Raw genomic sequence first — 25836 nt, forward strand, 5'->3', positions numbered from 1 at the left:
GCCACACAAAAGACAAACAACCATTCACACACACACTCACACCTACGGATATTTTAGTGTGGTTCCTAAGCTCCTTTTTTTTAGAGGTGGGAGCTTAGCAAGTCAGAGGGAAAAATAATTTGTTAAATAACACTTCCTTTTCTTATCGTGCATTTCTTTTTACAAGATAAATACTAACCAATTATTTCTTTCAAGTCAAGCAGCAAATTTACAAGCCATGGAGGATATTGTCTGTCTAAAAATACACAGCGAACAAGATAAGGCTAAAACCAACTGAATTTTGAATCTACAATAAATAGAAACCTTGTAAATTGAATGATAAGAGGGGGGCAGAGGAATAGTGTATTAAATGGGACTGCTGGTCAGCTCTGATAACAGCACATCCCCTACAGGAGATCTCTCTCTGCTCTGCCTCATCCTTTCACAGATATGGAAGAATCTCGACTCGCTGAGCATTTGGAGCCGGTTTGCAGTAAGTGCTGCGGACCAGGTAGGGATGAGAGGTGACAAAGAGCAAACAGGCTGTAAATTCAAATGCAAAACAGCCTGTGTGTTTTACTGTATGAATTCACTCGGCAAAAGTCGTTGCATCGAGGTTGACGCTACTATATGTACCAGTTGACCAGGCTCTGACCCCAAGACGATGCTCAAAGCCGTGTTTCATGTTTCTCTCTACCTTCCTGAGACCCATCCAGCCTTAGTCCATTCTGAATGCCTACAGGCATCTTTACAATGTATTATGTATTACTTCATAAAATAACCAACCAATTGAGTTTGTCTTACTGTAATGTGTCGTAGGAATACAAATATGGGGCTGAATTGTAGACTGTAACGTTCATTGTATGTGTAAGTGCTACTGAAAGATTGCAAATTTAGGATGTACTACATAGGAAAAATACAGTTCCAGTCCATTTCTGTTAGAGGCTAAATAAGGCTAGACTAAGGCACACATTTTATATTATATTAAATAATTTCATTTTGTTTACTTCAAAAAGCCCATTTCAACAAAAAAGAAGAAGGCACCAGCTTTAAAAATGAGTCCCTCAGCAACAGTTCTTGGGGTGGGAAGGTAGCACTGTCCAATGGCCAATTCATCAGGAGACAGTCAAGACAGGTGCTCAAATACTTAGTCTCCTTTTCCACCTCTGCATGCTTCCATTGTCCATTCACACAGCAGAGTTAAATTAAAGTAAAGGCAACTCTGCTGTTGTTTACCCGTGTGTCATGAAAGCTCTGATTTTATAATATGCATCTACTGAAAAAAAAAACAACTCAGAATCTGTAATTAGTTTCTGGTTTCTGGTCCTCTGGATTCTTCATACTTGGAACTGTTTTGGCACTAAACACTAACTTTGCATAATTAGATGTGCTGTCATTGTACTCTTACTGTATGAAAGTTGGCAGAATGCTGGCAACACATTTCCAGTCAAAAATACAGAAAACTGCTGTTGCATCGAGACATTTATATTTCTTTGCATTTACATTACTCAAGATGTGGCTGCGTGACTGAAGCACTGTTAACACTGCCTCTGCTATTCTTTAAGAGGTATTTTTTCTTCCAGTGGGCTGACAAAAATCTGATATTTTCTGTTGGTCTTTACAATAATTTGGACACCACACTTATATATCTAAATAAGAATAAGAATTAGAAAACAACAGCAAATGACAAGGCGATCAAGGACAATTTTAAATTTATAAAATAAGATCATTGGTGTTGTCCTCAGGGCTATTCTAACCCATGTAGTATAACTGAAACTGCAAAAAAAAAAAAAGTTTTTCAAAGTAATGAATCTTCTGTTCGGGAAATGAGGTACACTTGACATGCAGCACATTATTCTTTACAAGGTCATCATCAGGCAATCCTGTTTATTAAAATGAGGAAGAGGACCCAATATTATCAATAGATACCAGGCATCTCCACTTCCCTTTAAATTAAAAGAGATAAAAAGGTCAACTCTTATTGAGATATCACCACCTTCTGTCTTCCTTCCTCCATTCTCTGCCTAGGCAATAGTAGACTCTTATTTCTCTGGGGACACACAAGCTGGTTGTACCTCTGTGTTATTTACTAATCTTCTCTCAATACCAGTTTCTCAGTCCCACAAAGTTAATACTAGTCCAATGAGAATGGCTTTGTATCTCATAAACTCTTATTATCTTACCACCTTGACTACCCAACATGTACTTGCCTAGAAACAAACACAGCAGGGATTAATTTACAGAGAGGGGAAAAAAATATTTCCTGTGTCTCCAGTAAGGTTATCCACCTAAAATAACACTGTGAAAATGTCATGGTGGAACTAACAAGGGAACACAGCTGTCACTATTAAATGATAGCAATCAGACAGCGAACATGAGTAATTCACTCCTTCTAGTGTGAGGCTGAAGGATGAGCAGATAATAATTTTCACAAAATTTGTCTTCTGGTTCTCACCAATCAATCCAGAGTTGACGCTCAGAGCCCCTCCTGCTGTCTCGTCATGTGTAGATTACAGTACCTCTCTCATTCCACCTGTGCTATTCTGTTCCACTGAAGGCCCCAGAACACTTTAAATGCCATGGCAGTAAGTTTTAATTAAACCCAAAGGGAAAAGTATTAATTATCTCATTGCCTGTCGTGAATTGGCTAGCGGCTGCAGGCAGATTCCCTCTCGAATGCTGATGATGTTGCAGCATATCAGGTGAGGTTTAAGATAAATTTTTGAGTTTATCAAGTTCAGAATTTAATTTGGACAGATGCCTGGGAACAGGAAAAATTTTAATCTCTAAATAAAAATCATTGCTATGGAGCCATTTAAAATATCATCATTTGTCCCTGCAGGATGTTTTTCACCAATCAAAGGCTACATGACATAATGTTTTTCCGAAGCCTGTAGTATCCCCTGAGGTGTACAATTATTTCTTTTAAAAGTATTTGCTTGTTTTCCAACTACGTATACGACTTTACATACTGTATGTTCTGCCTTTATCTGTGCTGCAGGTGCTAAATCCTATGTTGCCAAACAATGTAAAGCTGTCATAGAAACTACTAAAATTGCTGCTGCCATTTACCTTTCTCTTCTTTCCATGTGCACTGAACAACGAAAAGCATGTTTTGTCATGCACTGTTTGAATTCTCATTATTACCATGTCATTGACTGCCTGGTTATCAGAGATGGACAGAGTACTTGACCCCAGTACTTGAGTAAGAGTACAAATACTTCTGGTCAAAATTTACTCCGCCACAAGTAAGAGTAGCCCAGTCAATACATTACTTGAGTAAGAGTAAAAAAAGTACTTGCTTTTAAATGTACTTAAGTATTCAAGAGTAAATGCTTTTAAATGTACTTAAAGTAAGAGTAAGAGTAAATTCCTATTTTTTTAAATCTTTGATGAGAATGGACCTGACTGAATTACTGTCATTTTACAATTTTATATATAGTACCTTGTATCTCGTTTCAGAGAAAACTCTTTGAAACCACCTGCACTGATATGCTTGCCTGTAGAACCATTATATTATACTGTACCAAGCCTTCCCCAATATCTATAAAAATGGAAATAAAATTAATGGAATCATCAAAGAGGACAATTATGTCCTTTTCACATTTTATTAAACAATTCCCCCCTTCCATACACACACAAGACCAACCAACTCGTTTAACTGGGGACCAACTGGAACCCCTAAAGGACACACTGGTGGACTACTGGTTGAGAACCACTGCTTTACAACAAACTAAATCTCTGCTTTCAACAACTCAATGTTTACAGGAAGGACATATCCCAGTACCACAATATTTGTCTCCCCCAGACTGTCTGTCTCCCCCCACCTGTCTGTCTGTCTGTCTGCCCCCCCCCCCCAATCTGTGTGTCTCCCCGTGCCCCCCAGTCTATGTGTCTCTGTGACCCTGTGTCCACCAGTCTCTGTCAGTCTGTAGTACTGTAAAATTAAGTGACAAGAGGTTTCTAGGTGTGACTTTTGTCAGTTTTTCTTCAGCAAACACAAAAGCATTTGAAAATGTAATTTTTCTTGTCTGAGTCCGCGTTGTCCTTTTTCACTTCTACAAACTCGAACATATCTTTAAGATGAGGCCATGGATTTTCTTCCTCCGACTCATAAAACTCCGGCTCATCATTTTCATCAGATTCAACGGAGGCTTCTTCGGCAGTCGCCATTGCTACCGCGGTCTTGTTTTGAGCTGATTAGGTAGGGGATGACGTATTTCTGCTTTTACGTAAATCCCAGTTGAGAACATGTACTGATAGGTTTCCTTCTTTGATGGACACTGCGTGTGGCCAATTGCATTTTTTTTTTTTTGGGGGGGGGGGGGGGACGACAACAGGCAAACCTAAAAGTAACGAGTATTCATGAGCCTTCTCAGAAATTAACTCGAGTAAGAGTAAAAATCTTTGCCTCGGAAATGTATTCGAGTAAGAGTAATAAGTATGAAAGAATTCTAGTATTTGAGGAAAGTAAAAATCCTCAGAATCTTTACTTAAGTACAGTACTTAAGCAAATTTACTCCGTTACTGTCCACCCCTGCTGGTTATTCCATTGTGAGGTTAGTTTCTTAACCATATAAATTTCCACAGTGGAAGTACATCTACAGACAGTCCACTGTTACCACTGATATTTTGAGTGTGAAGCTGAAACAACCCACTCTATCTGATCCCTGTATTTGTTAATGCAGATATAAAGGAGCGCCTTATAAACTATGAATGCCTTCTCCCTCTGGCAACCATCGGTAGAGAAGATGATTGCATGGAAATCCTGTTTCCATTCATCCTGTGAGACTGGTTAACATAAAACTATCCTTAGGGTTAAGGGTAAAATGGACACTTGACATCTATAAAGACTTGCACAAATCAAATTTTTCTGATATGTCGACCACACAAAGACATTTTTAAAGGAAACAGAGTGACAGTAGCCCAAGGAATGTCTCAAACAGTAGGTCCTAACCTGGTGTTTCATGAGCTTTTACTGTGTTTCAGCACCAAGGTCATACATAACGACTATAGAACTATAGGGACACTTACCTCGTAAGAGGTCTGAGCTGGCATACGGCGAACTGTATGTTCGAAACAGTAGCCAATCAAAGTCATCATCATCCCCCTGGGAGAACTCACACAGACTGGGGTCTGAATCCTCTTCAAACGTACATCCTGCTGATGGAAGAAAGGAAATAACAAAACATGTAGCGTTTATTTCAAGAAACAATGTCTGTAGATCAGTTCTAAAGAGGTAGATATACTGAACAGGTGACAGAAATGATAAAGAAAACTTTTCTTTTTTTTGACAGTGGCAAATCCAAAGATATTCGCATCATCATAAAAAGTAAAACATATCCTAATAAAATGTAGTCCTGATTCAATCACACCTGCTACGTATGTGCTACAATGTGTTGTGAGTGTATGCTGGAGCCGGTGAGAGAGTGTGTTATAATGAATATCAGTGTGTGTTGGTATGTGTGAGTGTGCAAGTCAACAAATGAGAATCCCTCTCTGCTTTTCAATGGCAGCCTTCAGCAGTGAGACTTTATCTTTTCAAATCTTAGCCCCACATTAGTATATGTTGTTATATCAAGTGAGAAATAATCAGTGCAGTTGAAGTCTTGATATACTGTATGTTTGATCCATCCTGATTTTACAGTTTCATCTCCGTTCTGTGTGATTGATTTGCTAACATACAGCCGGCACAGTCGCACAGTGGACATGCTTTTGCCGCACAGCAAGGCGGTTCCACATCTGCATGTTCTCCCCGTGTCTGCGTGGGTTCTCTACAGGTTCTCCGGCTTCCTCCCACCTCCAAAAAAATGTGCTTCAGGTTAATCGTCCGGTCCCAAATTGACAGTAGGTGTGAGTGTGCGCGTGCGTGTTTGTCCTTGTTTGTCTGTCTGTGGGCTCCACGGTGAACTGGTGTCACGCCTGGAGTCTCTCCCACCTCACACCCTACGCTAGCTGAGATAGGCTCTAGCTCCCCGTGACCCGCGATGGATGGATGGATGGGTGGATGGATGAATGGATTTGCTAACATTCTTTAGTCAAACCACAGTTTAATTCTGACATATTTGTGTTCTGTTGTGATAGCTAACTTTGACAAACACTAACATTAATTTCTTATTATCACAATTCTTTCTGTAGGCTTTTCTGCTTCTCAATTAGGTTCAAGTGCTGGGTATGACATTTTTAGTACCACCTCTGTTGCTGTTCCTGAGCAGTTAGTAGACGAACACGTGGAACACTTTTTCTGCGTTATCACCTCATCAGTGTCTGGTTAGCACAGAATTACGTTACTTTTCATGAATGAAATTTAATTGCGATTTTATTTCTAATTTCCCCTAAACTTCTTCCTCTCATATAAACTGGGAGAGAAAAATTACTTCATTCTGCACTAAATTTTGAGATGTAGTAATAATAACAGCTTACCACAAACTTTCACTGCAGCCACACTGACCACTTCTTCAGAATAAATCATTAATGTATGTTTCATATTGACTTTATCATTTCTTCACATGAGCAGAACTTAAATGTTCAAAATCTGCCCATCTGCGAATTCACTATTCCACATAATAAAAAATGGTTTCTGTCTGAAAAGAAATAGAATGTCTCGCAAAAAAACAAGCTTTAAGATATAATTACTTCAAAAGAAATGAATAAGAAACCCTGGCAAAAGCAATAACTGCCCTTGGACCTGAGGTGATTTCCCCAATCCCAAAAAAAGCGTTCACAAATGAAACAGCATTGTCTCAGAGCGGAGCCTGTGCATTAGTGCAACATGCAACATGCTAATGACAGGAATTACTAGGAGCAAGTCCAGCAGGAAACTCTGTGGTCTTATTTCCTCATTCTTTTCTCTAATCTTCCATTAAATAAATTGTCTCAATGTGATGCTGTAATTACAATTCATAAGTCATTATTTTCACCATTGTGCTGATGTACAAGACAACCACAGCATCCAATCATTTAAAGATTATTGTTGGACAGGTTTGTTTGTTTGTGTGTTTGAGGACCAACACAAAAGAAGCCACAAGAAAGACTCAGACACTAAATCTATATCTAGATATTGGCAGCAACACCTAAATGAATTGTGAATTTTTTTTTAAAAATATATAAACAAGTCTTTCTTTGTAACCCTGTTAAAAAAGTATTAAATTATACCATATATGTACAAGTGTTAAAGTTATTAGCTTACAAACATTTCCAATTTCAATTTCCTGATTTAAATAGAAAATATATGATGAAAGGTGTGGTGAAAAAAAAAAACAAGCCTTCAATGTCAGCTTTTGATATTTGAAAGTTTGTTTTGATTGATATCCTAAAGGTGTTGGTCAACCCAGCTCTTACTTTTGGGCAGATTTTCCTCAAGCTGCGTAGTTTGCTTTAACTGCAGTGTTTTGCATCAAGTCATCGATACATGCTTTTCAACTTCAGGGGAAAACTGATCCACCACTTTCCTACCAATCCTAGTTCCAGGGCAGACAGAGGTTAGTAGTTTGTGTCTTGCTTTAAACTTCTTGGCTCACTGTGGTTGTAATGATGACTAGCGAGACAGCTCTCAATACTTTTGAGGTATGTAACTGAACGTCTGTGGTTTGAACTTTGGGGTCCCTTCTAGCCAAACATCCTCATTTTACTGTTTATAACTTTCTGTGGTACAGAACTGCGGATGAGGACTGAACGCTTCCTGGTGCTTCATATTAGTTTTCCAACAGGAACCCAGCTGGAAGCTTTCACTGTGAAGCTCCTATGGAATTTTTTAATCTTTCAAACTATTTTTACTTTCATTATTCAAAAATTGCATAAATTATGCTTATGTATTAGATAGATAGATAGATAGATAGATAGATAGATAGATAGATAGATAGATAGATAGATAGATAGATAGATAGATAGATAGATAGATAGATAGATAGATAGATAGATAGATAGATAGATAGATAGATAGATAGATAGATAGATAGATAGATAGAAGGGACTCTAGAATGATATCCACATGTCATCAAGGTAACAGAAACCATTTAACTTGCCGTGCTGCGGAGCAAACCATTTGTGCCTTTGCCTGAAAGCCACAACATAGATGAGTCAATTTGTTGCTCTTTGGTTGAAAATGTTGCAGTTGGTTGAATTTTCTCCAGATTGTGTATTCATTGCAGCACAAACACACTCAGGGCACACTAGCCCACAGCCAGCCTATTAGATCACTCTTGCACCTCCAGTGATTATATGATAACACCAGAGCGTATTTACCATCTTGTAAGCTTGGCCCAATGGGTGATAGTAGCAGCCAGCCAGCAGGGGAGGGAGTGTGAGTTTCTCCCTGTGGGTTTGATTTATTGTCTGGTGTTCGGCTGTTACTGCACAGATCTGCTGCTGAGGCCAGGGGTTAATTGTCCCACACTGGGGTCTACTTCTAATGGAACAGCCAGAGATATGGGCCCTGACACACCCAAACATTGGCACTATATTATTCCCTGCTGCTTCAGTAAATGAAGCCTGCAGACTCCTCCCTACAAGTGTCATCATCCAGCGGAAGCAAGCGGGGATGCAAAGCCGGCACTGCCCCGGCAATGTCAGCTCCTCACATTGCTTGGGGGAGATCCAGCTCATATATCATGACAGACATATTCCCTCCCCACCTCTTTCTGGAAGACCAATGGGTGTGAGATGTCAGTGGCCATTTTTTATCTGTATAATTACAGTATAATTTAATGCAATGACCAGTGAAAAGTCAGACACTGCCAAGATTTTGTGGCTGAGTTCAAAACATGTTTCAGTTTGTTGTTCATGCTGCTGTAAGATGACATAAATCAACCTCTACTTTAAACACTTTATACTCAACAGAGTAACATGGCAGCAACAATAATTTTAGTCAGACTCACAATGAAGGAGTTCAAAAATCTTGTTATGAAATCAGGTCCTGTCACATATTTAAAAAATGTGGTTATCTAAAAATTAAATACCGGTAAGTTATTTTCAAATTATTTTTTATTAAAATATAAGTCAGAGACTGATCTAAATGATGGAATCAAACACAATTGTGTTTCAATAAAACCTGTTTCTGTTATCTTCAGAAGATCTCTGCAGAAGCTAAAAGAGTAAATGAAATGATGAAATTGCCACAATGATTATCTTAACAACAAAACAGATGAAATGTGTGTGGATAAAGAAGAGACAGTCAACATGGAACTATCATCAACATCATTATTATTATATTATATTATATTATTATTATTATTTGGAATTGTTATTATTTGGAATTATTATTGTCATTATGTTTGGAATGTATTAGAGCATATCCAACTTAACACGATCTGTGAATGTTTCAGAATACCAGACAATACCAGCCAACCTGGGTCCTCATCAGAGAGGCGATTAATGCCCCTTTCTCTTCCAACTTGATCTTGGCTTTACCTTCACTTTTAAAAAGTGGCAGATCTTGTCCTCTGCTTGACTTCCTTCATACCCCCCTCACTGGCTCTACAGACTTCGATTTGGCACAGTTACTGCCTCCTATAAGGGACAACAATGGCTCCACTCGCACCTTTTTAGTGTTAATACAGAATGGTGACATGCAATAAAGGTGTGACAGTCCTGCCTTGACAGGCTATATAAAAGAGGATAGAGAAAATATGTTGCATCTCTTCTTGGCAGCAAAATATACGATCAGATACTGTAAATCAAATCTTAACAAACAATCCTGGAAATACTCGTTTCAAGCATGCAATATCAGCAGAAAATAAAACACCACAGTAGGTGCCAAATCAAACCTGCTATGGTGCCCTGCAGGCAGTCCAGCACTGAGAGTTAGGAAGAACTGAGTAGAGCACAGTGGGGACAGGCAGTTTGCTGTCTGAGCTCATCAGCTGTGGAGCATCCAGCCTGAGGAGCTCTGGATAAATCTGTATCCTCTTTTAAATCTCAGCTGAAGACTTCATATCAAAGGGGTTTCTTTTATATTTCAATGTTTCTTCAGATTTTTTTAGGTCTGTTTATATCTTATATTAAAAACACAGTATAATAAATATTTCTGTTTCTGAAATGTTTGTATTCTCAGCAGCTTTAATTTAACTTGTTTCCTTACATTTATGCAATACGATAAATTATCTGTCTTATTAAATAGCTGTCCATGGATGGATGGATGGACGGATGGATGGATAGGGTTAGTGTTAGGGTTAGACTACCGGTCATTTATCCATATGCACTCATTTAAGCACTTATATCTGTGTTCACTGAGAAAGGTATCACAGCAGAACTCTCTAAAAATATATTAATACACCCACTGTCAGATTTCACAGCAGACCCAAATAACTCCAGATTCACACCGTGTAAGTGATGAGCCATGCCAAACAACAGAATGACTGACTTCTCCGAGATTTCATTAGGACATAAAAGAACGGGCACTTGTTTACCAGACACTCTCACTCACTGCCAGTGTCATGGGGATGAGTAAAAATGTTCCTTGGTTTAATACTTGCCGTTAATGGTGGCTGTGAGTCATTCTCCACTCACATCAATTGGTGAAATCACACGTAGGCCTTTGTGTAAGAACTGGTATCACTTCTTCTGTTTACTTGTAAAATTCCTGCCTGGCTATCTAATTAAAGTGACAGTCAGCTATATGGAATATGAAAATGTAAATATTGTCAGAACCTCTGCTTTTCCCCTTTATTTGCATTTGTATATGTATAAGGATTTTGGCCCAAGCTTACTTAAGGTGCTACTACTTAGACGACTTTCCACTTGAATAAGAGGGAATGGATGAAATTACAGAAGGGACTGATTCACAACCACAATGTACAAACAACAAAAAAGGTGATATTCCAACAGAGCCACAGTCAAAAACACCAATTCCAAAATCAAGTGTGTACTTTTTTTTTTAATATTTCAAAAAAGGAGAATGATCTGTCCCTATATACAGAAAACAATCAATTGCTGTGAAACACAGTGGTTAATCTTTTTGCTGGCTTCTAAAAGATTGAGTGCTGTGGGTGAGCGGAATAAAAGAACAGAGAGTCCAATTCAACAGGGAAGTCCTTTAACAGACTGTAAATTAGTAGCATTTGTCTGAATACTGACTTGTCATGTATGCCACTAACAGAAAATTGTAAAAAAGCTGTCTGTGAAAATAATTGTCCAAATTAGCTCGATACAGTGTGCACAGGAGTAGAAATTCTGGGCCACTTGACAGCAGCTCACTGGGGCCTTAAAGCAAGAACGTTCATGTTATAAAATCCGTGAAAATCAAAAAAGACACTTACTCGCAGATGAATAGCTTTAATGTCTATTTTGAAGAAAACATATAACCTGTTTTCTTCAGCTTAAATGAAGTAAACAGGTTAAAATATTTTATCATAAAGTCAGTATAACATTTCCTGATAGTTTTCAATTGAAAACAATATTTATCACAATCACGTAAAACAAGAGCTGATATGTTCCAAAGCCCATCATAACAAAAAGGACAAATATATTTTATGATCTCACATTATATATTTACTGTAATCATATTACCCAAAAAGACATCAGTACGAATCCACTTAATATTTATGAAATAGATGAAAATGTCAATTTAGTAAATAACAGCTTTTGCCATTTCAATTCTCAAATTTCCAAATTCTGAAGGACGTCAGTGAGTGTTGTCAGTCCTTAACGGTCCATTCAAATGAAGCAGCCTGATCAGATAAATGTTGCTATTAGACTTAAATTAGTCAATCATTGAGCAGATGTCCAAAGGCTCTTTCTAATATATTCTAAGGACAAATCAGACAGCAGTTTCATTATTCTCATTGAATTCTCAGGGGGGCAATATAAAAATCCAAGTTGGAACATAAGAGTACTTATCATTTGTAATGCTCTTTGAAAATTTAGAATTATTTATCTGCTAGTTAATATCTGAAATTGTGCTTACATTTACATCTTGTCAGAGCAAAACAAAAATTAAGACACACAGCTGTGTGATTCATATCTGAAGTTCAAAACACTACGAGTCTCTCATTTAGTACAAAAATAGCTGATATATGCGCTCCAAGAAACCATCACAGCCTTCGCTTTAATGTCTGGCTGTAGCTTGTGCCCTTAATTATCTGGCAGTCGGGATGGATAATGAACACGGGGACCTGTGATGTCACCTGGGAAATGCAGCATGATGATGAGGCACGGATGCTTGTCATTTCACCAACAACAAATGGGACCAAGTCGTCCTGGGAAGACAGGCCGTTAACTGAGCGCTAAGGAAGCTTCATCTGAGTCCGGTGGTTGGTGGGGATCCAGGTGGGAATAGGTGAGTAATACTGGAGGCAGTTAAGGGGAGGAGTGTAGCTGATTTGCATTGCAATAAGTGTGGCCTGATGCATCAGGCAGGAGACAGGTATATTTATTCTCTGCAGACGCTCTCCTCCCCACCACTCCCCTGGCTGCCTCTGAAAGCCATCCATCCACACACCTGAATACACAATGAAATCATCTCTCTGCCTCCCCGGGCATTAATAACTCAACCCTGGTCGCTGGATGGGCCTACTCACACAGAGAGGGCCAGGAAACAGATTGAGGAAAGAAGAAGGGCTGGAGATGGTGAGCAAGTACAGTAGGAGTACTGAGCTTCAGGGTAAAACTGATCTGAAATATGCTGTCACTGAGCATCTGGAGGAGAAAAAGAAAATAAGGGACTGAATTAAAACTACGAGAGCAAAGAGTGAGGCCGTATGGTAAACCTTTATGACTTTCTCAGCATTATTAATGTTTTCATTACTGAGAAACTTTTTTTAACACTTTCCCTAAAATATCTTAAAAGGATATGACACAACTGAATTGGTAAAACTTCCTCATTATTACATTAAATGCACAAAGTATTTGGGATACTATAAGCATTTGAAGATTGTTTCAGGTGATTTTATGTCACACTCTTGGAACCAGCGTGCCCCAGCCATAGCTATGGGCAGGGTCACAGATAGAAGAAATATTGGATTGGAATAACCCATGAGAAGAATGAATTTATAAGATTCTGTCAATTTCTCTCCAATTTTATGCTTCATTCTTGTTATCTCAAGTGAAATTGTTTTGTTTTGTTTTTTTTCTTCAGTTGTTTTCTCTCTCCACTGTGTGCATCTGAATCACTGCCTCCAGTTGCGGAATGCGCAAATGTGATTGGCTGAACAGTGACTTCCAAGGGCTAGAAATTGCATTAAATAAAAAAGCTCTGCAAAAAAGTTACAAGCCTCAGTCAAAATTTGATCATCTTTAATAGATTTTAGAAATATACATGTCCAGATCTGTGATATCAGAAGAGAAGAGGACGGGTAGCAGATTAATAAGGGGGCAAATTTTGGCTATTTAGCTGACATCCCCAAACCACTATCCCTTAAATGCTAGTAGTAGCTAATGTTGCCGTAGCTTCTTAATGTTGAACAAGAGTTTTAAAAAAAAGGTCAAGAAAGACTTTATAAGTTCTAGCCCCAAACAAAGCTGACCGTGGCATCACTGGAACCAATGCTGGGACTCTCAAAGTTTTCATGTGCAGAAATACTCTCCACAACCTGTAAACAGAGTGGGGATTTGAAAATAATTTCCACAACAAATCCATTCATGATTCAGTCGGCCGGTCATCTGTCTTTTATTTCATCAGTCAGGCTGTCATTTGTTTGGTTGGCACATGATGGAGTCGATCTGGATCAAGATCATTTGCTCAATCTAACTTCCTTAAACATTATGAAATATGAATTTAATATGATATTGTGGAACATGACCAAACTTGGAGGAATGGAGTAATCAGAATCTTTGAGAAGATTTGAGTAAAATATGGATGATTTCTTTTTTTAATTTACTTCAACAGAAAATCGGCTGCTGTTTGGCCCTGCTACAGGCATGGACTCTGCTGAGCACCCTTCAGTAATAAAATCTTATGAGAACAGGTTAAAGGGCGCTCCCTTCTCTCAGTAAAAAGATAAATATATAGTCTTCACCATTTCTGACCCTCCTATAAAAAATTAGATTTAATTTCAAAAAACTGTGAAATTGTCAAAGAACATTTCCTCTTTCATTTGTTCAGGATTCCTGCAGCTGTATTATGAAATATCGGCCCACTGCCATTCATCTTGAAAAAAAAAATTTTCTTCACTTTAAGGGACTGGTATAATATTTCATTCTCGATCGTACGTTGCTGATAAAAGTATATCAGATGTCCGTGGAACAAGAGTCAAAACATTATTCTTCCAATATCAGCCCTTTCTGTGCTATTCTGGGGTCACCACAAATGAAAAACAGGGAAGCAAAGACAAAAGCAATCTGAGCTTCTATTCTCCTGTTTCTCCTTCACTGAGAAAGAAAAGAAGGCATCAGTTACTCCACTTCCCAGTTTAAAGTAGGGGTGAGATAATTTTCAGTTCATTCGGCTACTAAAAAGTCAGTTTTAATTATCATATATTCTGTTTTTCCCAGTTAGTAGAGGTGTATTTTGAGTAGATTTCTTCTCACAGGTGCAATGGGATTGCTTCACTTCATTTCTATTTTAATCTGATCATAAGATGTTGGGTACTAGAGGTACGTGGTAGCAAAGTAAATTTTAAAGGTACATAACAAATCAATTTCATTAGCAGGAGGAAAGTGCTTATGGCTTCAGTTTCCACATCTGTTTTTTTTAATATAGTCTCCTTTACTTGTCAGACACAGCAGTAAAGTAAGTATTGAACAGATCATTTTTCTCTGTACTGTAAATATATTTCTAAAGGTGCCAATGATGTGATTTTCACCTGAGGTAACAATGAGACACTTTTTTATAAGCACAGTTGGAACTGAACCAGCTGATATTAATTTTCACAGACAAGAGGAGACATAACTTTCTAATTACTGGTATATTTCTGCTAGTTTTTTGGCTTTCTGTATCTTTTTTCTACCTTCATTTCTTCAAGTGTTTCAGTCCTTTTTTTCCCTGGTTCATTCCATTTTTGTGCACATAACTTAATATATCAACATGTAAATTTTTATTTCTTTCTATGTGTGGTGTGCATGGAATCTTACCAACATCTGGTGAAAATCTTATGTCAGTAGCACTTTTATAAACATATTTATTGAGGAAAAAAGGCAGAATGTAAAAATACTTAAATTACCAGTTGTATATAAATATGTCATTTGTAATTTAAGTTCAAAGACAGGGAGTAAAAACATTATGTGAAGAGTTTCTGAGGACGTGCTTCACAATGTGAAGGCTCAAGAACATTCCTGTTGAGGAGTGAGTGACTGACGCAATTGTAGCAGAGTGACATAATAAATGATAAATATTTTATACTTGTTATGAAAATTTAGCAGTTGGCTAAAAACAATAGATTGTTCAGCGATTACTGAATTAAACTGATTATTTAATCAACAGAAATTGAACTTAGCGTCACTGTCTGTCAAACACTTGCTGATTGTTGCCTGGGAGAGTATTTAAATAATGTTATCCTGGGTCCTCTGGGTTTTACTTCAATATATGCAATAAATTTGCTGCAGAAAAACAATCAGCTTTAATGATGGATTAAAAAACAAAAAAAATCAAATTAAAACACTACTTCATATCATGTAGAATGCTCTGTTAGTACATATGTGATTAAACTAAATAACACAAATTTTTGGAAAAACTCTTGGCTGGTTAGGAATAAATTGACTATTTGAAGATGTCCCCTTGGCTCAGAGATATTATTAATGCTATTTGTGACATTTCAAAAGAAATTCAATTTCAATTGGGAAATCAAACAAAATGGATATGTTAAATATTAACCACAAGAACAAAGACTACAAAACTGTACTGAAAAATAAAGGCACATAAATGGGACAAAATTAACCTACACTAGATGTTTTTTTTTCCTCCCTTAATCTGTTGAATTTTATCTCATTTTCTCCTTTTGGGACTAGCTATGTCATACTGGGACAAGATATGAGAGGACATGTAAACATCATTTTTTTACCCCCACTGTTCATAAGTCAGGATGCAGGATTTTGCCATGCCTCCAGCTGCTTTTTACAAAAAAAAATTTTCTTCACATTTTTCATGAGTCATCTAGAGAATGAACAACATGCAGACCCTGTTTGTGACATTTGTGATGGAGCCATCAGAGTTAATAATGCATTATTACATGTGGATTTTATAAAACCGTGTACTTTTGAGTTGTCTTTCAACTAATGGTGATGAACTGAACTGTCATGGGGTTTTCTGGTCTGGGGATTTGTTATACACGACTGGCAGCCCTCGTCATTTAATTGTCAAATGTACAATACTAAACATTTTCAGAATGACTCATTCTTTACAGATATTTCAAATCATCTGGTGAAAATTCGTGTATTTTCATAGACCAATGTATATAAAAGATAATAGAAACATTGCAGTATTTTTTTAAAGTATGAAGCAGCCCAGGCAATAGCCTAATCATAATCATTCAGTTCTATGTTCTCATCATGAATCATTTTATCACATTTTTAGCACTACCACGGACTGAAAATGCATTTAAGAGGTAATTATGATGTGACAAAAAAAATCATCAATATACCTCAGTGCATCAGCACCATGGTTAAAAAGCAGGAGCGAAAATGTGCAGACCTGGAGTGACTGAAAATGGCTTGAAACTTTCCACGTGTTAATACTTCCTGTGTAATGTTGCACAAAATGAATAGTTGAAATGAATAATTAATTGGTTTACCGGGTTTGCTGCTATGGCTAGAACACCTGTTTTTGCCTCACGTTTAGCCAACCACCTGCATTATGAAAGGATTCTATGATCACTATCATGACTAATGACAGCCTATGGTTATTAGAAACAGAGAAGAGAAAGTAAAAACTTCTCTGAATTCTGTATAATTAAGGTGCAGTTTATATTAATAACTGGTGAGAGCCGTGTAATATATTAAGTGACTGATAGAAAGCTTCATCACATGATGCAACGACAATTACCCGAAATACAGGTGATTGCAACAAAAATATGGAACATGTACAAATATTGCTGTTGCTGCACACAAGCTTTAATAAACAGTGAAATCATGCACGCTTCACTCTTAGTTTCAACACAAATGTGAACAACTATTTCTCATTCTGTTCCTGAGTTATGATGTGAAATAATGACTGGAAAAGCATTTTGCAGAAAATTTTAAATTACAATATAAAAGTGATTATAGTGATCACTAAATTAATTATCATTAATTAATTGTTAACTATTGAAGGATTATGTGTGCTCATGTAATAAAATAACACTCAAGATTGGTAGATGGTGTTTTATATGAATCATTTGATAGGATTTCTTGTTCTGTATGCACGGTTGTAGCAGCAAACAAAAGGATGCAGATGCAATCTCAAGCCCTCCATGGTTAGTCCTGCATTCCAAGAGGGCACCAACCTTTGATTGTATTGCATGTTTCTACATAGCCAATCATATACTTAGTTTAGGAGACACCAAATCTGGAGTCAGATTGGTAGTTCTTAGAGAAAATATATTATTCTGTTTATTATTCTGTTACTATTCAGCTTGTTCTTTTGTCCGGGGTTCCCGCTTCGTGATCGCGACTGAGTGTGACCTGAGCTGGAACCCGAGATCTCTTATTCTGTCATTAATTCTGACCACTCTACGAAAAAATCAACCATTTGAACTCTGAGGTAAGTTCTACTGGTGATTTTTAGCATTTTATGAATTTTCTCTAAGAAGAGGGGGATATTCTTACACTATTAATGCTTTGATTAAACAATTTTTCATTACAGCAATCTTGAGCTATTGTATTCATGACAGACAGATCCCAGTAGTCATGCTCTTTCAATTTTGACCGTTGAAATCTGAGAAGCTAATTCTTGTGTGTAACCACGTCTGCTGCCTGTTAATTCCACAAACTCCAACCAAACTCCAGCCAACAACTAAGTTGTCTCCACAGCCAGAAACCTTTCAATTACAGTCACCCACATACTGAAGGGAAGTGGGAGACGAGCGTTTCAGCAAGTATATCACTTGACCTTACTTTCTTTTTTCCCTTTTTCCCTCTAAACCTGAGTACATGTGACATAAGATAGGTGGGCTCAAAATTTAGCACCAGTGAAGAAAAGCTGAAAACTTTTTTCTCTGTAATCAGTACTGATCTGAAACCAGTTTACCAAGTTAACTCGACTCAGAAACATTACCTTTAGCTGCAAATGCAAGAAGAACAATGTTAGCACATGTTGTTCTCTCTTTTACAACACTCATGACTGCAGACATCCATAGCTGTTGAGCATGTTTGCATAGCTCGATGCAAAAAACGGAAAAATCTGTGTCACTTACAAGTGTTGTACTCAAAGAATTACAAAAACAGTGGGAATAAGAACGTGTTTACAAATGTTTTGTGAGACCAGCCAGTATTTGAATTGTTCTATAAAACGGTGAAGCTGTAATGAAACATAGTGTCTGCTAAACATGAGCGTATTTGGGCATGTATCTGATTTGGTTAAAGCATTTCTGTTGAACCAAGTCTTAAGTCATCATGACGTGTTAAGAGGCTTTGACAGTTGAAGATGGTGGGAAATATGTTATTTTCAAGACTTTGATGCTCAAGAGATTTCAATGGTTTGATCATATTTGATTGACTAAAGTATATGACGTCACATTTTTCTAAATGAACCCACACTTCAAACCAGTGAATAAAGTAAAAAACAAAAATAGACATGTCTTATGAAATGAATTTGCCTGCATTTGTTCATATGAGAAAATTAAACTTGATGTTCAGATTTACAACACATGAAAGAATTAACTGGACCTGTTCTCGGTTAATACTAAACTAATCTAATGCTGACTGACAGAGCAACCAACATCAATGAAAGCGAGGAATCGAGATGGCAGTTAATGTCACAGGAATAGAACACAGTGTTGATCATTCAGTCAAAAACATGCAACTGATTAATTATGACGCACAATTGTTTCAACTTATCATGAACTGAAACCTATTTAAATAATTCCTGTGACTCCACAGCTAGGTACCTTCCATTTAGTCTTCAGGGTTGTCAGTGATGAAAGTTGGTGGAACCTGTGCTACTGCTGCACAGTAGGGAAGGGAAAAAAGTCATGGCAGTCTATCCAAAACAAGAGGGTAATCTGTTCGTTATTTGTGAAGGAGTAGTGACATGATCGCTGCACTGTCTAGATGATTAGCAGACTGAAATGTGTTTGAACGCAGCTGTGAAAAAGTGTTCTGCCAGAGTTTCTCAATAATCGTTTTCCATCATCAGTCCCATTTTACAATTGAGGTGAACAAAGACAAGTTTAGCAGTTAAAATTCATTCTAACTCACTACACAGTCTAGTATTTTTAATCTCCTATGAGCAAATGTGTTGTCACATGCACACTTCCTCACATTTTTTTTCTATTAATAAAATAAGAAAAATGTCCACATGGTAATGCAAAGCATTATTTAAATTCCAAAATGAAGGTTATTCAAAATAATGAAATTTAACCTTATATCTTACTACACTGTTCACAAACAGTTTAATGAACTTCAAGCTTCATTGTAGTTCAAACTGCACACTGAGGCCATAGTTTATTCTCATTTTATTCTATCATTCAGACCTTTCACAGTCTTAATTTCCTGTTGTCATTGTCTGGAGCTGCCACTTGAGATATCAGCTGTTTTCATCAAGTTGTCACATTTATCCAGGAGCACACCACAACCTTCATTGTAAGTTTTTTAAATATGATTCTTCTTGTCCTTCTAGTTCTTTCATACAGTTGTTACACACAACCTCCAGCTACCCACTCCAAACCACAGATTCATTGAGCATTATCTTGTCATCAGTCTCAGCGGAGTCATCAGCCATTGTCACCACCAAAGTGCAGTCTGCAGGGGAGGGGCTTATTTTGTTGCTGACAATAGTTTATAGTTACTATCGGCGATAAAAATTGCAATAAATACTTTTCCTTAATTTTTCTTAACTTGTTACTACACTTGTTTCACCAGATTGAACTATAATTACAAAAGACTCCAGCTCCTATACAAACAGATACTCACTTCTCTAGATGACCCTGCACACTCCCCAAGTAACAGTCCTAGCAAAATGTTTGAAGAACAGCGCTAATATTATTTGCAATAATGTCAGCAAACACAGTGCTAAAAAAATATTAAAGCTGAACAAAATTTTCACGGGGCAAAAAGTCAAATTCAACTCAAGAGACAACTTTATTCATCCTTTACTGAGTTTCTTCCTCTCCTTGCAGCTTCCACCTGCTCTTCCACTATTTCTGGGCTGTCACCCAGCCAGCCGTCAATGTCAACCTGAGTATCCGGGCAGTTTCTATGAGCACATGGTCCTTTGGCCCACTGTGGGCCTACTTCCTGGTGCAGCTGCCACCTGCCCAGTCATGTGTTTTGCATTTATCTCACTGTGGCTGGGGCAAAGTGGATGTCCAATGTAAACTCACATAGATATACATTCTGAGTGTCTACAATGCGGTCCTCCATCTGTAACCATTAAGTTACATCTGAGCAATAAATGCTGCCATCAGAGACCGTGTGCATATTAGCCATCAGTGAAAGATTGATGTGTAGTAAAATTGGGCAAAAATTCAGAAATCCCATTTGGATATGTTTTCACAGTCAGCCCAAGAGAGCCGACCACAGAGACACCAACTAAACATAAACATCAATTGTTCCAACTACCTTGGCACCTAAATATGCCTGCCTCTGTGGTAGTTCTTATTTTTTGGTGAGCAAAGACGTGATTATAGGCTTCAGGTCTACCCAGACTCTTAGTGTTAATGTTTGTGTTGGAGGCTTTCAACTGCTCTTGGTTCAGTGTTCTGCCACATATCACGTCCTGAACAGCTTCTTCTGCATTGTTGTGTTTATGCCCAAATATCCACACTGTAAGACTAGACTTTGTTAGCTCAGCTGGTGTTTGGAGCAGATTGTCAAAGAGCAAAAAATTATAGTCAGATCTAGTAGTGGAGACCTAGCAGCCCACTAGTACTTCACATTACATTTTGATCCTTTATCCTTTAAATTTTATATACAATTTATTTATTTATTGGTCATCAATAATTCCAAATATAGAGTACAGAAAGAAAAACACAAGCATCACATCGAAACAAGGTTTGATTCTGGGTCACACTGTGTTTTTAAATATAATACAAAATCATTTGGGACAAGTTTGAGTGTCTCCGCTATTCTCTTGGGAACTAATCAGTAAGATTCTAAAAGACCGAATACTTCCAATACCATGCGAAGAAAGAGGTTAGATGATTGGGGGCATAGAGCTGGATGAGTGCACCAGCAACAAGGGGAGAAGAGTTAAGGACAAAGCTGTGCTGTAATTGCATTGGGCCAAGGAGTAAACAATTTGAACATATGAACATATTAAAAGTAAAGGTGTTTGCAACAAACTAGACGCAGAGAGGAATCGAGATGACTGTGAGTGGCACTGTCCACTGGACTTCAGCCAAACAATCGAGGGCAGAGTATGAGGTGGAAAGTCCTGATAGGAAGGAAAAGCGCGATAGCAGCAAAGATTTGCTGTTCGAAAGCTAATTAAACTATTGACTCGCTCCATAAGGAAGGTCATGTTTGAAGAATGGGCTCAAGCTCCCTCCTGGAAGCACCTCCGGCTGCAGATTGGCCATAGCTTCTCAGGCAAATTTTCCAGTGAGTCTTACAAATAGGCCAGTAACTGCCTTTTCAATCACTGATCTGTCGCTGAGCTGATCATTGGCTTTCCTTTCTCTCTCTTCGAGTTAGATTGAGCTTCAACTAAAGTAATACCACATATTCTCCACCTCAACAGTCTCTGTGCTCTGATAGCAGGAGTTCTGTAAAAATTCTCTGACTGTGCTTTCGGTGCAGTGCCAAGGAGTCGTACTGTCTGTGACCATCTACCAATGAGTGATAGCAAGAGCTGTTTAAATATTATGGAAATGCATTTTCTAGACATTGACATAATGTTACATACATACTGACAGACTGCATTCAAACTTAAATCAAGGAAAAGAAAATTCTACAGGCAGGCCTTCAGCACATTTGTCAAGCTCTAAGGGAGAATGGTCACTTGGTCCATTGAAAGCCAAATAATTCTTATGCTGAAGACAACTTAGCAGATCCAACAATTTTTCTTAAAAATCTGCAGAATAAGTACATTCTGTTGGCAGATATACACGGCCGCTGCTGCAAGATAGCGAGCTTTTGGTTCATTTGTTATATATGGCTGCTGGCCAGAGTTATAATGGCATTGCACAAGAACGTGGACTCACTGTGGAAATCAGACTTCATCTGTTCATTTTTTTTCCTCTTTCACTGGCTCTTATAGTTGATGTAGTCTCACTTTACTCCACTTCTGGATGTATTAGAAAGACATTAATTAATTATTATTGATTTTGTTCTTTCTTTCTTTTTTATACAATACATATGCCAAAAGCATAAAATTGTAATTAAAATCTTTTATGCTCCAGACTGGCCAAATGCTTCTCCCAGATGTATATTAAAATATGCACCTGAAATAATCTCCATTTAGTTTAGAGTTCAGGGATTGGAATTAGTATGACAAGAATGTCCAATTATCCTTAATGCCAGCAGCTAACTCTCTGATTAGCTGAGTAAACACTGGGTCCAACTCTGTACTTTAGGATAAATCTGTGCCCTGTTGGACCCCTGTTGTGATTCTTCCCCAAGCAGGTTTGCTTTGTTGATGGAAAAGCACAGGAATTACTTCAATCTCCTTACATTCATCCATGTCTGAGGGATTAATAAATAGGGAAACACAAGTCAGTAAACAGGTCAGCACAGTGGTGCAGTGAGTGACACTGTTGTCCACAGATAGAAGGTTCTGGGTACAATTCCACCTGTGACATTTCTGTACAGTGATTGCATGTTCTCCATGTGTCTAGATGGGTTCTCTCCAGGTTCTCCGGCTTCCTCCTACTGACCAAAACATGGAATTTGGATAACCAGGTCACTCCAAAATTGAGCATAGGTGGGTGTTTGTCCTTGTATAGACAAAATGTCAATTAATCTAGGGCAGGGGTGTCAAAAACATATACACGGGGGGGCAAAAAAACAAATTTGCTACAAGTCGAGGGCTGGACTGGTTCAATGTTTATTAACTCATATTGAAATGAACATAGCCTATTGAACCAAGAGCTTACACAGTGTAAAAAAAGCAATATTTTGTTAAGGCCCTGTCAGTAACTTCAAGGAGAAACATTAATATCAAGATAAATGCATAAATGAAATTGCATGCGGTATAAACTGAAAATGCAGTATTACGCTGCTCTTTGAGCCTACCAATCACTGCTTTCAAAAAGTCAAATAAAAAAATAAAATGAATACATGTAAAGTGATACTTCTACTTACGAATGTCTCTAATTACGAAATTTTCTATTGACGAAATTTCTCAGCAGGAAAATATTGCCTCTACTTACGAAAGAAATTTTGACTTACGTAACATAAAAACAGTATCGGCTGATACTCGAATCTCCCACAGGTTCCTGAACGCAAAATACTCATAGCTGCTCTGCCATTGGCTATTACCTATTATGTATCTTCCTGGCATCCCATTGGTTAAGAGGGATGCCACTCCACCTCTGTGTGGAGCTCGATCGGTGCTTATGCAGCTTATGCAGTGTCTTTGGCATTCGGCACTCGACCCGTGAGGTGTTCTGATAGTTTTGCGCAACTATAGTAACGTTTTGAGTACGTATTTGCTATGGACCCCAAGAAAGTGACGGGTAGAAGAGGAAAAGAAAAGACGAAGAAAAAAGTTTTTTGTCCGTTCAAACAAAGCACGAGATCATCGAAAAGCATGAGGAAGGGATGCGTTTGGTTGATCTCGCCAAAGAACATGACCGAAATATATCTACAATCGCCACGTTATTAAAACAAAAGGAAGTTTAAGGAGTTTAAGGCATTGTGTGGGTGGTTGGAGAAGTTCAAAAGGAGGATTGGAATTCACTCTGTTGTTCGGCATCGTGAGATAGGAGTGCATGAACCAAAGAGGGCAAAAAACAATGAGGACAGCAGTTAAAAGGTAAATGACCGTCATTATTAATCTTTACTCTATTCTTTGTTTTTTACGTTATGCACATCTCTCATTTATTGTGTAATAATCTAATTGTAACATGTATTTGTTACATGTTTTGATGCATTTTTATGCTTCATAAAACATTTATGTTGGAATTTTTGTGCGCTTGGAACGGATTAGGGCATTTGCATTGAAAATGCGTCTCTACTTACGTAATTTTCTACTTACATAATTTCTTCTGGAACCAATTAATTTCGTAAGTAGAGGTAACACTGTAGTTTGAAATATTCCCAATTCTAATTAGAAGTCATATTACCCAACCCCAATTCAGCATATTCAACCATCCAAATGACAGAAATATGACTGGTATGCTATTACTTCTCCTAGGCCAACCATATCAAAACCAAACATTCTAACCTAACTTCTTCTCCTTTCGGCTTTTCCCTTCAGGGGTCGCCACAGCAAATCAGTTGCAGCCATCTAACCCTGTCTTCCAGGACAAACCTTCACCTCTCTAGCTTCTCCTCCATCTGTTCCCTGCTCTCACTACAGATCACAATGTCATCTGCAAACATCATAGTCCATGGAGATTCCTGTCTAACCTCGTCTGTCAGCCTGTCCATCACCATAGCAAACAAGAAGGGGCTCAGAGCTGATCCCTGATGCAGTCCCACCTCCTCCTTGAACTCCTCTGTCACACCTACAGCACACCTCACCTCATACATACACCTCATACATGTCCTGCACCGCTTTAACATACTGCTTTGCTACAAAACCTAACATACAGTTAAAAAACATCTAGGACAATTAAGCTACAAAATTTTTGTCCATGTGCACAGAAGCCACTGCTACATAACTGTAGCAGTTTTGGAAAAATGTAAATCCTTCCACCACAAAGAAAAGCATCAGTTCAAATTTGCCTCAAAAATGTCAAAATGAGACAAATGAAAAATTAATTATTAAGGTCCCCTACAAAGCATGTGTGGAATTTCACTGAATTGTGCTTTGCAGCGTTTGGGGTGATATGAAGTGGATAGACATGATCCTCTTTACATACATACATAAAGATTAACTAACAAGGGTAAGTATGTTTACCACCTTTGAGGAAGGAATAAAACCCTTATAATTAAGTACAAAATTCTTGATTAAGTTTCGATAATTGGATTAAATTAATACTTTTTAAAAAGCCAACAGGGTTTTGTTCATAAAATAAGTAAAACCTCCCTTTGCCATGCCCTATCATAAAAGAGAGATTCCACAAGCCATTAGTGCACCCTAAATACATTTCATTGTGGTTGCGAAAGGCTTTATGTGCTTTCAAAGACCAATGTGATTTCGTAAAAGGTCACAAAATAATCCATTCCTTTCAAGAGATGTCTGCTTGCAGTTCTTTTACCCTTTACTAAGTTCTGCACTTTAGTGTAAGAATATCTTCTAAGACGGTGCAATATTCTTCTATTAAGGGTCTTGAAAGGGGAAATAATTGTCATAATGGAGGAAACTCTGTTACCCTGTGATGGTCCATATGGTGTGGAAGTTATAGAATTTGTGTTGAAGTACAATCATGTAAAATCTAGAATACAGTACGATTCTAGTATTTTTTGAGCAATTTCCAAATACGTACATCATCCATTTGTACGTATTTGGATGATGTACACATCCATATACGTATCCATATATATGGATGTATATATGGATGTATACATATATACATCCATATATGTGTATATAGATGTAAAGACAACATCTAAGTAATTCCAATAACATTCATACTGTGACTTTTTCAGTCTCATTAAACAGCCAAGTTAGGCTCTTAATCATGGATCAATTGGTTTTAGACCACTCACAGGGAAGATTAAAGCTGATAATACCAGGGGACACCT

At 37.7% G+C, this 25836-nt stretch overlaps 1 protein-coding gene across 4 annotated transcripts in view; it reads right to left on the reverse strand.

Moving 5' to 3' along the window:
• ptprub (protein tyrosine phosphatase receptor type Ub) overlaps positions 1–25836 on the reverse strand; it is a 195339-nt gene that overhangs the window by 137738 nt on the left and 31765 nt on the right. For 3 of the 4 annotated variants that reach the window (XM_068323143.1, XM_068323142.1, XM_068323140.1), the window contains exon 2: positions 5014–5142. In XM_068323143.1, the coding sequence (XP_068179244.1) occupies positions 5014–5142 (129 nt within the window). The remainder of the gene's footprint in view (positions 1–5013; positions 5143–25836) is intronic. The other variant, XM_068323141.1, reaches the window with a different exon arrangement.

The sequence above is a fragment of the Antennarius striatus genome, chromosome 9 (assembly GCF_040054535.1).
Source record: "Antennarius striatus isolate MH-2024 chromosome 9, ASM4005453v1, whole genome shotgun sequence".
In the NCBI taxonomy this organism is placed as follows: domain Eukaryota; kingdom Metazoa; phylum Chordata; class Actinopteri; order Lophiiformes; family Antennariidae; genus Antennarius; species Antennarius striatus.